This window comes from Peromyscus leucopus, chromosome 2, assembly GCF_004664715.2.
Source record: "Peromyscus leucopus breed LL Stock chromosome 2, UCI_PerLeu_2.1, whole genome shotgun sequence".
Lineage (NCBI taxonomy): Eukaryota > Metazoa > Chordata > Mammalia > Rodentia > Cricetidae > Peromyscus > Peromyscus leucopus.
The window spans coordinates 139,802,306-139,815,901 of NC_051064.1; the positions used below are offsets into that span (position 1 = coordinate 139,802,306).

The 13,596-nt window shown below is 50.0% G+C and overlaps 2 protein-coding genes and 1 non-coding gene across 8 annotated transcripts in view; 1 reads left to right on the forward strand and 2 right to left on the reverse strand.

Moving 5' to 3' along the window:
- Pla2g5 (phospholipase A2 group V) overlaps positions 1-12,952 on the reverse strand; it is a 42,258-nt gene extending 29,306 nt beyond the window's left edge. For 2 of the 6 annotated variants that reach the window (XM_028875296.2, XM_037203122.1), the window contains exon 1: positions 10,687-10,841. In XM_028875296.2, coding sequence (XP_028731129.1) covers positions 10,687-10,772 — 86 coding nt within the window. In that variant the 5' untranslated portion in view covers positions 10,773-10,841. Of the gene's footprint in view, positions 1-10,686; positions 10,842-11,790; positions 11,909-12,806 lie in introns of those variants that run through there. The other 4 variants (XM_037203124.1, XM_028875297.2, XM_037203123.1 and 1 more) reach the window with 4 other exon arrangements.
- Positions 3,221-3,385, reverse strand: LOC114697260. The gene has a single exon (XR_003735134.1). It is a non-coding gene; the product is annotated as a U1 spliceosomal RNA (small nuclear RNA).
- On the forward strand, positions 6,083-9,505 carry Pla2g2a (phospholipase A2 group IIA). Its single transcript, XM_028875302.2, has 5 exons — positions 6,083-6,189; positions 6,855-6,906; positions 7,119-7,263; positions 7,566-7,675; positions 9,062-9,505. The coding sequence occupies exons 2-5, from the start codon at positions 6,864-6,866 to the stop codon at positions 9,202-9,204; spliced, it is 441 nt and encodes a 146-aa protein (XP_028731135.1). The 5' UTR covers positions 6,083-6,189; positions 6,855-6,863; the 3' UTR covers positions 9,205-9,505.
- Positions 12,953-13,596: the final 644 nt, after the last annotated feature.

The following is a 13,596-nucleotide window of genomic DNA, read 5'->3' on the forward strand; positions in this document are numbered from 1 at the left end:
TGGAGGGAAAGTGAAGACAGGAACTCAAGGCAGGAACCTAGAGACAGGAACTGAAGCAGAGGCCGAGGAGGAAAGCTACTTACAGGCTTGTTCCAGTGACGTGCTCAGCTCACTTCCTTTTATAACCCAGGACCACCTGCCCCAGGGTGGCACCCTCCACAGTGGGCCGGGGCTCCCAGATCAATCATTGATCAAGAACGTATCCCACAGATATGTTCACGGCCAATCTGATGGAGGAGGCAGTTCCTCGGTTGACATTCTCTCTTCCCAGGTGACTGCAGTTTGTAGTAAGTTGACAAAAACTAGCCAGCACACCCTCCAAGCTTACACTTCTAGCAGCAGCAACTGTAGTACTTACTCTTCTCAACGCTGTGAGATATGGAAAAGATATCAAATACTGCCGAGAGCAACACTAAAGGGTGAAGGATTCCTGTCAGCTCCTGGTATGAGGGGGTACATTCCATTGTGGCAGGGAGAGGGGTGTGTGTGGGCACAGCACTATGCCTTGGAGATCTGATGCTGCCTACTCACATCTCAGAAGATCAAGAGACAGAGGAGGGAGAATGTCAAGAGTTCGGCTGGTTTGAACTCAGGTCATCAGGTTTGGCTGCAAGCTCTGTAAGGAGTGGAGGAAGCCCTTACAGAGGCTTCCCCAGCCCTGTGGAGGTGGGGTGGGGGTGGGGTGAGACTCAGAGGGAAATGGCAAAGCCTTCCTCTGCTCCCCAACATAACCGGAAAGAGAGAATCTCGGTTGAGGAATTGCCTTTATCAGACTGGCCTGTGTGCAGGTCTGTGGGGGCATTTCCATGATGGATGGTTGATGGGAGATGACCCACAGCCTGCTGCGGGCCATGCCATCTCTGGACAGGCGGCCTTGGGTTGTATAAGAAAGCAGGCTGAGCAAGCCATGAGGAGCAAACCAGCAAGCAGCATTCTTGCATGGCCTCTGCATCAGCTGCTGCCTCCAGGTTCCTGCCCTGCACTCTGGCTTCCCTGATGATGGACTGCAACCTGTAAGGCAAATGAACCTTTTCCTCCTCAAAGCTGCTTTTGGTCAGAGTTTTATCACGGCAACAGGGAGGCAAACTGGTGATACATATGTACTCAACTCTGCTGTATATAAAGAGAGGAATGGATCCAGACATAGTACTAGTGGAAGCTTTGAGTCTCTGCCTCCATCGATGCATCCATCCTCCAGGAAAAATAAAACAGCCGGAGAAACTTCAAACTAAACCCGATAAGAGCTATTGTGCACTCTCCATCAAAATGCCAGTGGCAGTCTCCACCAAGATAGAAAACAAAATCCAGAACTTCATGTGGAAACAACAAAGGCCCCAAACTGTCAAGGCCAGCAGGACCCCCCCCCCACCACCACCACCACATTAGGCTACAGACTGCGGGACTCCAACATCATGAAAATTCTTAACATTCCAGAAAAGAAGAAACTCCGGAGAAAGTGAAAGAGGCTGGTTAGCTGGGGTAATGATTTAGATTATAAACGTCCCTTAAAAAGCCATAATGATGAAGACCTGGTCCCCACCCTATGGTATATTGCGAAATGATGGAAACTTCGGAAGAGAGTGAACAAAAGGGAACCATTCCGGGAAGGGGATATCTGAATCCTTAATATTCCTCTCCTCACCTCTCTCTCCACCTTTCCTTATCTTTTGCCCTTATGTCTTGGGGATGACAGCCTAGCCCAGCCAGCTGGGTCAGCTGCCTTTTGTCACACTAACACACACATCATCATATTAACCAAGTGGTCCACATGCCGCCTACAGCCCGAGCTACTCCTTTTCGGCTCAGTGACTTCCACTCAAGTAAAACCACATTCCTGGCTACACCATGGGAAAGAATTTCAGGATGATGTAGAGTTGGAGTTTATTAAAAGGCATTTTGACATCGATTTTAAGCACAGGTACCCAGGGAACAGTGAGACATACCCAAGTACGGGAATGGTCTCTCAAGAGAGAGCCACTGCTTGTCTTGGCAATGGCCGCACATATAATCCCTCAGCTTCCTAATTCCTATCACTAGGAGAAAATTGTTCACAGCCAGTGGAAAGGTTAAAGCATTTCCTTTTATAGGCAAAGCTGTAAAGTGGATTTATGAGGGTGTTGTCAGGAAGAAGTACCCAAAGTCGGGGTTAGAAGTCCTTTGAGCCCAGAAAAGGCACCATTTGCTTAGTTTACTTATTATCTTTAACAGTTTGGGGCTTGAGATGTGCTGAGGAAAACGCCCATCGTCTCTGCAGGCAGTTTTGGCTTTATCAGCAGTGCCTGCAGCTTCCTGACTCTGCCAGCAGGAAAATGAACCAACCAGATCTCAGGATGAAGGGTTTCTTTGCCCCCTCCCACCTCCTCGGTGTTCTTTCTATCCGGCCTCATTACGAGTGGCAAGTCCTTGTCTTGTCTTAGAAACAGCTTCGGCTTTCCATGGTCAGAACGTTGGGCTAAGGCGTTTTCATACACAGCCTTTAGGCTTTTATCTAATTTGTTAAGAGTTGTTGTTGTTTTTTAATCATTAAAAATATATCTTAGGAAATGCCTGTTCTACATCTGTGGAGATGGCCAGATGGTTTTTGCTTCCCCCTCTCCCTCAACACACGATGCAGATACCAAATCATCTCTGCATACTGGGGATGGATCCCACTTGATCCTGGGTGTGGCCTTCTTAGCCTACTGTGCATCTGGGGTGTGAGGATGTTGCTGAGGATTTTTGAGTCTGCTCATCAGAGAACACATTTTGGTTTTCATCTCCCTCAACCAGCATGTGATTCCCATTTGAGCAGACATCTTGTCTTGTTCAGTGATGTCCAAGAGCTTAGGTTAGACATTGGTGGAAGGAACATAACTCAGTGGCCAGGATTCTGAGAAAAAGTGCTGAAGAAATAAGAAATTTTTAAAAAATCACATCTGCTGTCACCAGGGTCCTTAGTATTGATGCAGTCCTAAAGCCTGGACCTGGTGGAGTCACCAGGACGTATGGAGGGGGAGGCAGCTTCTGCCTATTGTAAGTGCTCCAGAGCCTGAGAGGTTGAACGGAAGGTGAATGGTCCACCCCAGGGGATGAGGTCTCTGAGGGGATGAGATCTCCCTGAACCTTGATGTAGGCTTCGCATCAGCTCCTCTGGGAAGGACCCTAGGCTGAGAGGCATGCAGGAGTTGGCAGAGAGCTTTGGAGAGTACATTACTTCATTGTGGCTTTCTTTCTTTTTTTTAAGGGGAGAGCACAAATGCTCCCCCTCTACCACAAATTATAGTCAAGTTCCCCCCACCCCCACATTTGGGGAAACTGCAGGGGTCAGCACATCTGGAGTGCAGTGGATAAGCCTTGCTGAGAAAACCACCTTCACGATCATGGTACTCCTCTGCCAGGTAAGTATTTGCTGTTATTTCTAATAACAGCAAAGCCCCCCAAAATGAGTAGTCTAAAGGAGGCAAGATAGAAAGACCCAAAAGTGGTGTGACATGAGAAGGAAACCCTTCACCCTGTGATCTGGCTGGTTTATCCTTCCTGCTGGCACAGCCAGGAAACTCCACACACCCGCTGATAACACCAGAACTGCCCACAGAGATGAGGGGCGTTTTCCTAAAGACATCTCAACCAAAAAACGTTAAAGACAAATTAAGCCGTGCCTGCTTAGGGCCCAAATGATTTCTAACCTTGATTTTTAGCACTTCTTTTTCCCGACAACACTCCTTGTAAATCCACTTTACAACTTCGTTCATAAAAGAAAACTCTCCGACTCCTCAACTTCCTGTAATTTATACTGAGTGATGGAAATTAGAAAGCCATGGGACCAAGGGGTGACTCTCCACTGAGAAGCCCATACCCACACTTAGGATGTCTCACTTTCCCCTGGGCATCTCTCCATTAAGTTCTGTGCTTAAGGTCTATGCTTGAAGGGTCCTTGAGCTCTGCTTCATTGCTGGCCTGGCCTGATAAGGCTTTCTACTTTCCACGGCAAAGCCAAGAATCGAGCTTCACCTGAGTACAAGGCCCTAAGTGGTGAGGGAACTCACAGGCGGCACTTCCTGGAATGCTGACTCCACCTCCTTCACTGCTGACATCAGTAGCACAAACTGATTGGCTCAGGGCTGAAGCAGAGGCCAGAGGAGCCCAGGTGGTTGGGTCCTTGGGAGGCCTGAGCGAGAGTCTGTCCAGGACTCTCCTGCCTTCTGTACTTTGCTGGCATCTTGGGCTCCTTGGGGAGTAGAAATGTCACCCTGCGAACACCTCCCTGAATCCACTTTTCTCCTTTGTGTAAAGACATCAAGGGATGTAGGGTCAGACTTCTAATGACCTCATCTTAACAATTCATATCTGCAATGACCCTATTTCTGAACAGGGTCATATTTGAAGGTTTCAAAACTTGAACAGGAAGTGAGGTCATGAAAGGGAGACACCATACAACCAATAAATTATTTGGAGAAAATCTGCATTTTGATAAATAAAGTAAATTTGAATTTTTAGGAGGACATCTACTTGAATGACTCATAGTATAAACTAAATAATGATGCAATGATTATCAATCTTGTTTATCAATAACTTCATGGGGAAAATACTTTACTTCTTACTCATACTAGGTTCTCTGAGAGTAGCAGAATGTTCCAGAATAGATGTCCTCCATTCCATGACTCAGTGTCCCAGAAGACTGCTCATAATCTCCCAAGAACACAGAAAGGTTATGAGTGTGTCTGTTTGGGTTTGTCCTGGCCTGAACATGACCCTTTGAACTTAGTTAGGTCTATGATATTCCTCTGCCATAGGCTGGAAAGAGTGAGGAATAGATGGGCTCGATTGGCATCCCACAGCATCTACCGTAGGAATGTCTGAAGGACTAGTGTCTGGTGTTTTACTTAAGGCCATGGAAGCCAAATTCTTAGCACAGGATGGAGGGCAGTGGGAAAGATGTTTACTTTAGAAACTTAAGTGCTCGAATCACTGTATCCCTGAAGCCTGGTGAATAAAGATGTCATAGACTCAGGAAGCATTAAGAAGCCCATTGCCTAACAAGTGAGGACTTGGAGGGACGGGGTTGGGGGCAGTAGTTTGGTGGGTTTAAAAATTCATATGGGACTGGTAGGGTGACTCGGTCGGTAAAGTGCTTGTCTTGCAGTCTGAAGGACTTGAGTTCAAATCCCCAGCACCCGTGTAAAGAACCCAGGTGTGATAGCATGCCCTTGTAATCCCAGTGCTGGGGAGGTGAAGGTGACCAGGTCCCTGGGACTCACAGGCAGCCAGCTTAGCTTACTGCACGAAGTCCAAGTCAATGAGAGGTCCTGTCTCCAAACACAAGGGGGGGCAGTTCCTGAAGAACAATATCCAAGGTTGTCCCCTAAACTCCACGTGCATGCACATGCATATGCACACACCCCTGCACCTGCACACACAGGCACAACCACAGACACATAAACACACGGAGAAGAAAATCATACAGGATGAGAGGGGGAGGGGCATGAAGGGGAGGAAGAAGAGAATATGAAGGTGCTGGGCTGGCTGTTTGGGGGACAGAGGATCAACCTCATCCAATCTTTCCCGTGCTGGAGTGGACTGTGGGGACCCCAAGAACTGGACTCCTGCACCATCCTCATCACCCCTCAAGAAGTTTGTGCAGCCTTGGACCTTCACAGAGGCTTAGTGTGTACCCTCTATAATCAAATGAAAGATGGGTGGATGAAATGAACAAACCGAATCAATGTCCTCTGTCCTCTTCCCAAATGTCACAGTCTTTCGGAAGAGAGGAACATCCCTGGCTTACCAACACTCCCGTTCCCACCGCTGCACACAGTCCTTGCCCACTCCTGGAAGTGGCTGCTAGGAGGCGACCTGTAGGTCACTCCCAGATTGGATTATGGAAAGTTCCTCAGTCAAGAACTGAGCCCTTTTCTCGGCAGCCCTCGAGGTTTCAAAATTGGCTGGAATTTATTATGGTGTCAACTCATGAAATGAAGGATTTTCCAGCCCTCAAGGCTGTCCTGCCAGATGGTAAGAGGGGGAAAAACGGGGATTACCCAGGGTACTGGGTATGCTTATCTCAGAGTCCACTATTTGGCCACGCCCCCTCTCCATCCCTGTGCCTCACCAAGCCCCAGCCCTGCAGAAGGAATAGCTATTTAAGGGCAGTTGGAGTTCAGGGAAAACAAGACAGGCCCTTGGACAGAAAACTGCAGCAGCATCCCAGAGGTAAATGCCCAGAGACTCCTGCCCTGTGCCTGCATTTGAGTGCTTGTGTAGGTGGGTGTATGCATGTGTGTGCATGTGGACACGCCTGTGGATGTGAGCCCCCATCATGTAAACATGTACAAGACAGTATTTGTGTGCAAGTATGCTGTATAGGTTTGGGAAGGTGCCGAAGGAGAATTCAAGAGCATGTGCGTATACGTGAAACCTACACAGGGTTAGAAAGGCTTGCAAAGAGAATGTGCAGTTTTAGTTGGGGATGAGAAGATTGGGGATCAGACTCCATGGATGAAATTCCCAAGCCTTGAGCCTAACGTAAGGATGCAGGTGGAGTGTCTAATGGGGAGAGGCGTTACCTTTAACTTCCCAATTTTGTGGAATAAGTCCAGTCTCTCAGGAGGAAGGAAGGAGGTGTAAGGGCTGGCGGTCCCAGCACCATATCATTCCTGTATGAGAAACCGTCCCACAGGGCCAGGAAAGGACAAGAGGCGACACTCATGATGCACTGTTAAAAGCCACTCTCTATGCTCTCTATGACTTAGCCCCACGCAAGAGCTCATCTGTGCTCCAGGGTTGCTAAGTCAGACATCAGAGCAGGGTCTGGGGCAGAGGCTGAGACGCCTGGGAGGAAATGCCCAGGCCAGTCTGTCGATATTTGTCCTTCACAGACTGACAACATGAAGGTCCTCTTGCTACTAGCAGCCGTGATCATGGCCTTGGGTAAGACCTGACCCTGAACTCCGCAGGGTCGGGGGACATCTGGGAAAGAGGCATCCCACCCTCCAGCTTTCCTTCTCATTGCCCCAGCCCTCTCTCAGTGGGAAGGGGAAGAAAGCCATTTGTGGGGCGAGAACGAACTGGAGAGATACCAACACAGAGGAGGGGCACAGGCTTCACTGCCCTTCACCAGCCATTTCTCCACTTCCTTTCAGGCCCAATACAGATACAAGGGAGCATTGCCAATTTTTGGCAAATGATCCTACTTAAGACAGGAAAGAGAGCTGAGTCCAGCTATGCCTTCTACGGTTGCCACTGTGGCGTGGGTGGCAGAGGATCCCCCAAGGATGCGACAGATCGGTGAGGACACCCCAGTCTTCCCTATCTTGTGTTCACTCTGGCTGGGACAGGACTAGGGCAGGGCTGGTGCCCACAGCCTCAGGGCCCTGGTGGGGATGGGACTAGGGCAGGGCTGGTGCCCGCTACCTCAGGGCCCTGGTAAATCCCAGCCAGCAAAATAGTCAGCACTTTGGGAACTCCACTCTAGACCATTCCAAAGTTTTTGAGTCTCTGCAAAGGGTCAAAGGTCAAGGGAAGTGCAGAGGCACCAGGACTCCAGGGCTGTGAGAAGCCAGCCTCAATAAGACGTGTCCCCCAACCAGGTGCTGCGTGGCTCATGACTGTTGCTACTACCGTCTGGAAAAACGTGGGTGTGGTACAAAATTTCTGTCCTACAAGTTCAAATACCAAGGGGGCAAAATCACCTGCGCTGGTAAGAAAGCCCCCGGGACGCTGGCAAGCTCCCCCTCCCCCCCCCCCCCCCCCCCGCCCGTGTGTTTATTGAGCACCCAAATGCTGGGCAGTTGGCTGGAGCAGAAGGGGAATTTAAGAACCTCACAGAAGACTCCAGCAGGAAGGCAGAAAAGGCCTTTGCCCAGCCTGAGGCTTGAGGTGGATCCTGCAAGCAGCGGGATCTCAGCTGAGTCCTAAGAGCCAGTGAGGCACACAGCGGGCGGGAGAGGAAGGCTGGGCCATCCCCCAGGGGAGGCACAGCATGGCCAAGGGGTCAAAGAGGACCGTAATAGGCTGCTCTGGGCTGCCCAGTGGGCATGTGAAGATGAGTCTGAGCAGAGCGACAAGGAAGGGGCAGGGTCAAGAATTCCTGGCCACCGTCTTGAGGTTTGTGGACTACAGCAACAGGGACCTGCTATTTAGTAAAGCAGCAAGAGACACGTTAGCAAAAAGAAGGCTCACACTAGCTGGGTGGATGGGGGTGGGGTGCACCAGTGAGCCATGCTGCCTGCAGGAGAGTCACGCATGGTTTAGAACGGCCAAGGTCAGATTGGAAAGATGGCAACCTGTGAGAATTCTAGGGCAGTGTGGTGCCAAGTCTGGGCAGCTGCTACAGCCAGGATCAGGCCTGCTCCTCGGCTCCGGCATGTTGCCATCATCTGTACTTACGCTCCAAGACACACTATAGCTCCAAGAACCCTCCTAGCCTCCAGGGACAGGTGGCTTTCCCTCTCTAAGACTCTTTGGAGAGGGGAAATGAACACTTCCCAGAAGCCCCTGTTGACTTCGTCTCTTGGCGCCTCATTCAGAATAAAGCTGCACACATACTACCTTCAGACCAATCACGGCCAAGGAGAACAGGTGGACCACACAGGTTCTCACCAATACCATCCATCCCAAGGCCAGTGAGGCTGGGCTTCCTCACACAAGCAGGTCTGTTAGCAAGAAGGCGAGGCCAGAGACAGAGCTCAGTTGGCAGAGTGCTAGCCTAGCATACACAACGGCCTGGGGTTCACCCCTAGCACTGTATATATTGGGCATGATTTAGCAGGCCTGGTATCCCAGAGCTCGGGATGTGGAGGCAGGAGGATCAGAAGTTCAAGGTCATCCTCAGCTACATAGAGAGTTCAAGGCCAGCCTGAACTACATGAGACCCTGCCTTTGAGGGGGGGAAAAAAAACCTAGAAGAGGGTGTCCAGGAAGCAAAGCAACCCCCTGGTAGTGCTGTGCTTGGCTGCTGCGTCCCCATCAGATGGGCTGTGTGTCCCCATCAGACGGGGTTCCGCCTTCCCAGCAGCCCTAGTGCTTGTCCCAGAACAGGCAGGTCCCCACAAGCAGCTCAGTGTCTGTTTTCCCCTGATTTCAGCAAACCAGAACTCCTGTAGGAAGCAGCTGTGCCAGTGTGACAAAGTCGCCACTGAATGCTTTGCCCGGAACCGGAAAAGCTACAGTTTAAAGTATCAGTTCTTTCCCAATAAGTTTTGCAGTGGGAAGTCGCCCAGGTGCTGAGAGAGGTCATATCTGGACGCGTCTCCTCCAACACCCCTCCCCAGCCCCACCGAGTTCCCTAGTGATTAAAAAAAAAAAAAAAAAAACCCTCTCCCACCCTAGAGGCAAGGTGGGGCCCTTCTGTCGCCACCCAGAACGAGACACCAAAGCCTGATGAGTTTGACTGATCCTTCCCTACCATTCTATTACCTTGGACTGACAGATTTCCCATGTCCACCTTCCCCTTCACATCCAACTTCCTGCCTCTCAGTACCAAAGAGAGTCCTGGGAGGCTCTTACAAATAAAATAATTCATCAGCGACCATGTGTGTTCTCTTAACGTGAAATGAGATATAAAGTATGCATGCTAAAAGTACAGGCTTTGAGAGATAGCTCAGCCTATAAACTGCTTACCACGCAACCATGAGGACCTATGTTCAACCCTCAGAACCCACAGACATAAAGCACACACTTGGTTTACAATCCTAGAATTAGGAAAACGAAGACAGGCAGATGATCCCTGGGCCTCACTGGCAATCAGCAAGTTCCAGGCCAGTGAGGGGCCCTGCCTCCAAAAACAAGGTGGATGGTGTCCTGAGGACCCACACCTGAGCTTGATCTACAGCTTCCACCCATAAATGTGCACACATATGCATGTATGCGTGGGCACACGCAGAGACACAAACACACAACACAAAAGAACAGGCTTCCGGGTCAGTCTAGATGGGTCCAACTGTAAGTTCCCCGCCACCTTAAGCCCTGACTCTCTTATTCAAGTGGAGCCTCCTGCTAGGGCTTGTTTGAGAATTAAGAGAGGAAACAGAAGGCAAGAAGTGTCCAATCTGACTACAGCTGCCATCCCTGTCAAAGGCAGGCCTCCCTCTCCCCACCCCCAGGCCAGAGCTGTTTCTCCTGGCTTATGGGAGGACGTGGAAGCCGAAACTGGCGGAATAAAGTGGAGTTGCTTCCGTGAAGCCTCCACCACTTTGAACTTAAAGAAAACAAAGATTATGGAGGACGGCATCTTGTGCCCACACGCCTGACACAGACCTCCTCCCGGAACCCTGCCAGAGCCACGGCGTGTGCAAAGCTGGCCACCGGGCAAAAATAGAATCCTGTGCCGCCCGCACTTGTCAAACTGAGAGGCTCTGCACAGATCTTTAAAATGCCCTGACAGCTCGAGGATTCTCTTTGCCCGTGAAAGAGCAACCAGAAACCAGCGAGATCCCCAATTCTGGGTACGTCCGTGGGCGCAGGAGGACAAGTAAACGCTCTCAGCTGTCTGTCTCTGTTGATCCCTCTGCCTAGTCTGAATCTGCTAACTTTTTCATTTGTATTAAAATAAAGACAAACTGCATTTAAAAAAATTAAAAAAAAAACAAAAAAAAACAAAAAACAACCATGCCAACCCTCAGATGAGAGTTTTTCTTTTGACATTTTGGCCAATAGAAGAAAAACTTTTTTTAATTCCTCCCACCCCCAAACAGTGATTTTGTAACTTACAACAACTCCTTGGCAACCCAGGCGCCTAAGGCACCCTTCTCGGAAATGAAAACTTGGGATTTGAGGCTTGAGATGATGAGCTTCATGAAGTTGTTCCGTGCTTTCAAGTCACCCGGATGCCGGAGTCTGAGCCTTGTGCAATAATAAGATCGCTGGCATGGAAAATCAGTTTCAAGTGCCACGCCCACACAAAAACTGCCTTTCAAAACTCATTCCCCAAAATGCTTCCTGCCCAAACTGATGAGTCCAGCAAACCATCCAAGCAAAAGAAAAAAAAAAAAAAAAAAGGATCGAGGGGGAGGGGTGGTGGTGGGCCAGCAAGATGGCTTAGTGGGTAAAGATATTTACTGAACAAGCCTGCCAACCCAAGTTTGATCCCTGGAACTGACATGGTGGAAGGGAAGAACGTTGTCCTCTGACCCAAACGTGTGTGGGGTGGGAGGCACCTTTGTGCTTATCCATGCATCATATATATACACAAATAATTTTTAAAAGGCAATTTCATTATTATTCTTATTAAATTCAGGATGTTTGGGCAGTGTGTTATCCTCTAACATGTAAACTGAGTGAATTCCAGGAGAGCCAGAGCTACACAGAGAAACCCTGTCTCCAGGGAATTAAAAAAAAAAGTCATCCTCATGTGTCAACTGCACAGAAGCCAGACTCGACCCGGCAGATAACGCCTGTGTATATTATCTTGATTCTGTTAGTTGACGTGGGAAGACCATCTTCAGTGTGGTTGGCACCATTCCCTGGACTAGGGGTCCTGAACTGCATAAAACGGAGAACTGAGTACTGGGGAGCATTCCTTGCTCTCTTCTCTTGCCTGTGGATGCAAACGTGACCAGCCACCTCGCGCTCCCATGCCCTTGAGGTCCCCACTGCGATGAGCTAGCTTACCTTCAACTGTGAGCCAGAGCACACACGTTCTCTCCTGAGTTGCTTCTGTCGAGGTATCACAGCGAAAGGAAAAGAAACTAAGTCAGCCCCGGAGAGGCTGGCCCGCTGTGCCCCGTTACACAGGAACCCAGGTGTGCTCCCTCGTGCCTCGCAAGCTGGCCTGTGTCAATAATTACGTTCTTTATAATTAGCATTTATACTCACCGGCTTTCAGGCGGTTTCTTGCCCTTGCCTTGTACAGCTGACACCTTCCCTTTGCTGGCGAGGCTGAGTCAGATACTCTGTGTTGCCCAGTCAATGTCCTGTCTGCTGGTGACTGTCACTGTGGGTAGGGGGACAGAGAGGTGAGAAACCATCCCTTTCATCATCCCCTTTGCTGCCGCCATAGGCAGATACTTTGCTCAGCACCTTGTCACCAAGCACCTGAGTCAGCAGCACTAACTAAGATCCTCATCCTGAGGCGTGACCTGCTGCCACCCTGGGAATAAGGATAGGAGAGGAAGGGATGGACTCGGAGGGCAGGAGACAGCCTGCACTGCTTTCCAACATTTCTCCCCAGGCAGTGATGTGGGACATCTGTCGCTGTGACAGAAATGAAGATGTCCTAGACAGACACTTGTGCCCCACCCTTCGGTGACGATCCCAAGAAGCTGAATGTCCCTGGGAATCTCTAGTGCCAACCTGAGGAAGAATCTGACTCACTCAGTTCTGGTGGCTCGCCAGACCACCTTACAGGGGTGACCAGAGCAGAGGCACCACCGGGTCAGTGATGGGCAGGACCACACCTTGACCAGGGCCCTCTCCATGTCAAGACCCTGAAGATGGATTTGGGGTTCACTGAACCTCTTTGTTCCTCTTCCCACCGTGGCTACATTGACTCTATCTTTCTCTACTTTTCACTGTTGCTCCCATTTAATTGGCTGGCCTGTTGAGGGTGGGTGCTGAGCCCGGCTTGTTAGGGCCGCCAGGGCCCAGCCTCTGACTCTAAAGGGCTCTGGCGACATCGTCACACCTCTGGAGCTTAATCATCTCAGAATCGGGAGCAAAACAGAAGAAAAACACAGTCTAGAAAGTTCTCTAGCTAGCTGTAGTAGTAGCTGGGACCTGTAATTTTAGCACTCGGGAGGCTGAGGAGGAAGCCTGAATCTGAGACCAGCCCAGGCTACATAATGAGAGAAAAGAAGAGAAATAGTTTCCTCCACCCCGACCCAGGGTCTGACCCTGCTCATCCTCTGCTCCAGGACCCACCGGCTCAGCTCCCCACAACTGCACCCTGTGGTCCACGTTGTCCCCGGCTTCCTACAAGGCTTGGCAGAAGATCTCTTGCTATTTCCTCAGATCCAGGCTCCTCTCGCAGGCCTGTCATTCTGCCAGACTGGTTTTGGCAACGGAGCGGAGCCTCTGCTAATTTACAGTCTTGGCACACACAAAAAGGGGTGGGGTGTGCAGTGCAGGATCGTGTATACAATCTAAAAGCACACACAGAGTTACACAAGCACTGAGTCCTTTTCAAGGAACCACACATCTAAATAAGCAAAGGGTGGCACCAACGGTGGATGGAGGACCAGAGAGGAAAGTGAACGTAATACAACAAAACCGTGTCTTCCACCAGCCGGTGGTGAGAGCGTGCTGTGAAGAGAAGAGACCACTGCAGGGGCTTAAGAACTGAGCAGTTAGAAAGGTGCTTAGGGGCCAGCTAGATGGCTCAAGGTGCCTGCCGCCCAGCCGGGACCTGAACTCGATCCCTGTGATTCACATATTAGGAGAGAAACTGTTCTGCAAACCTGTCTCCAGCTTCCACACATACGCCAGGGCTCAGGGATGTGCACACTCACATAAATAATAAATACATTCAGTAATGGTTTTTAAAAGAAGAGACAAACACGAACCTTCCTTGTGGAAAAAGGCTCCAGATGTGCGGTCACGTGCAGGCACACAAAAACACAAGGACACCTGGGAGTGTCAGGAAGAGGGACAGTGAATACCAGAGCCATCTGGAATAATGGCTGG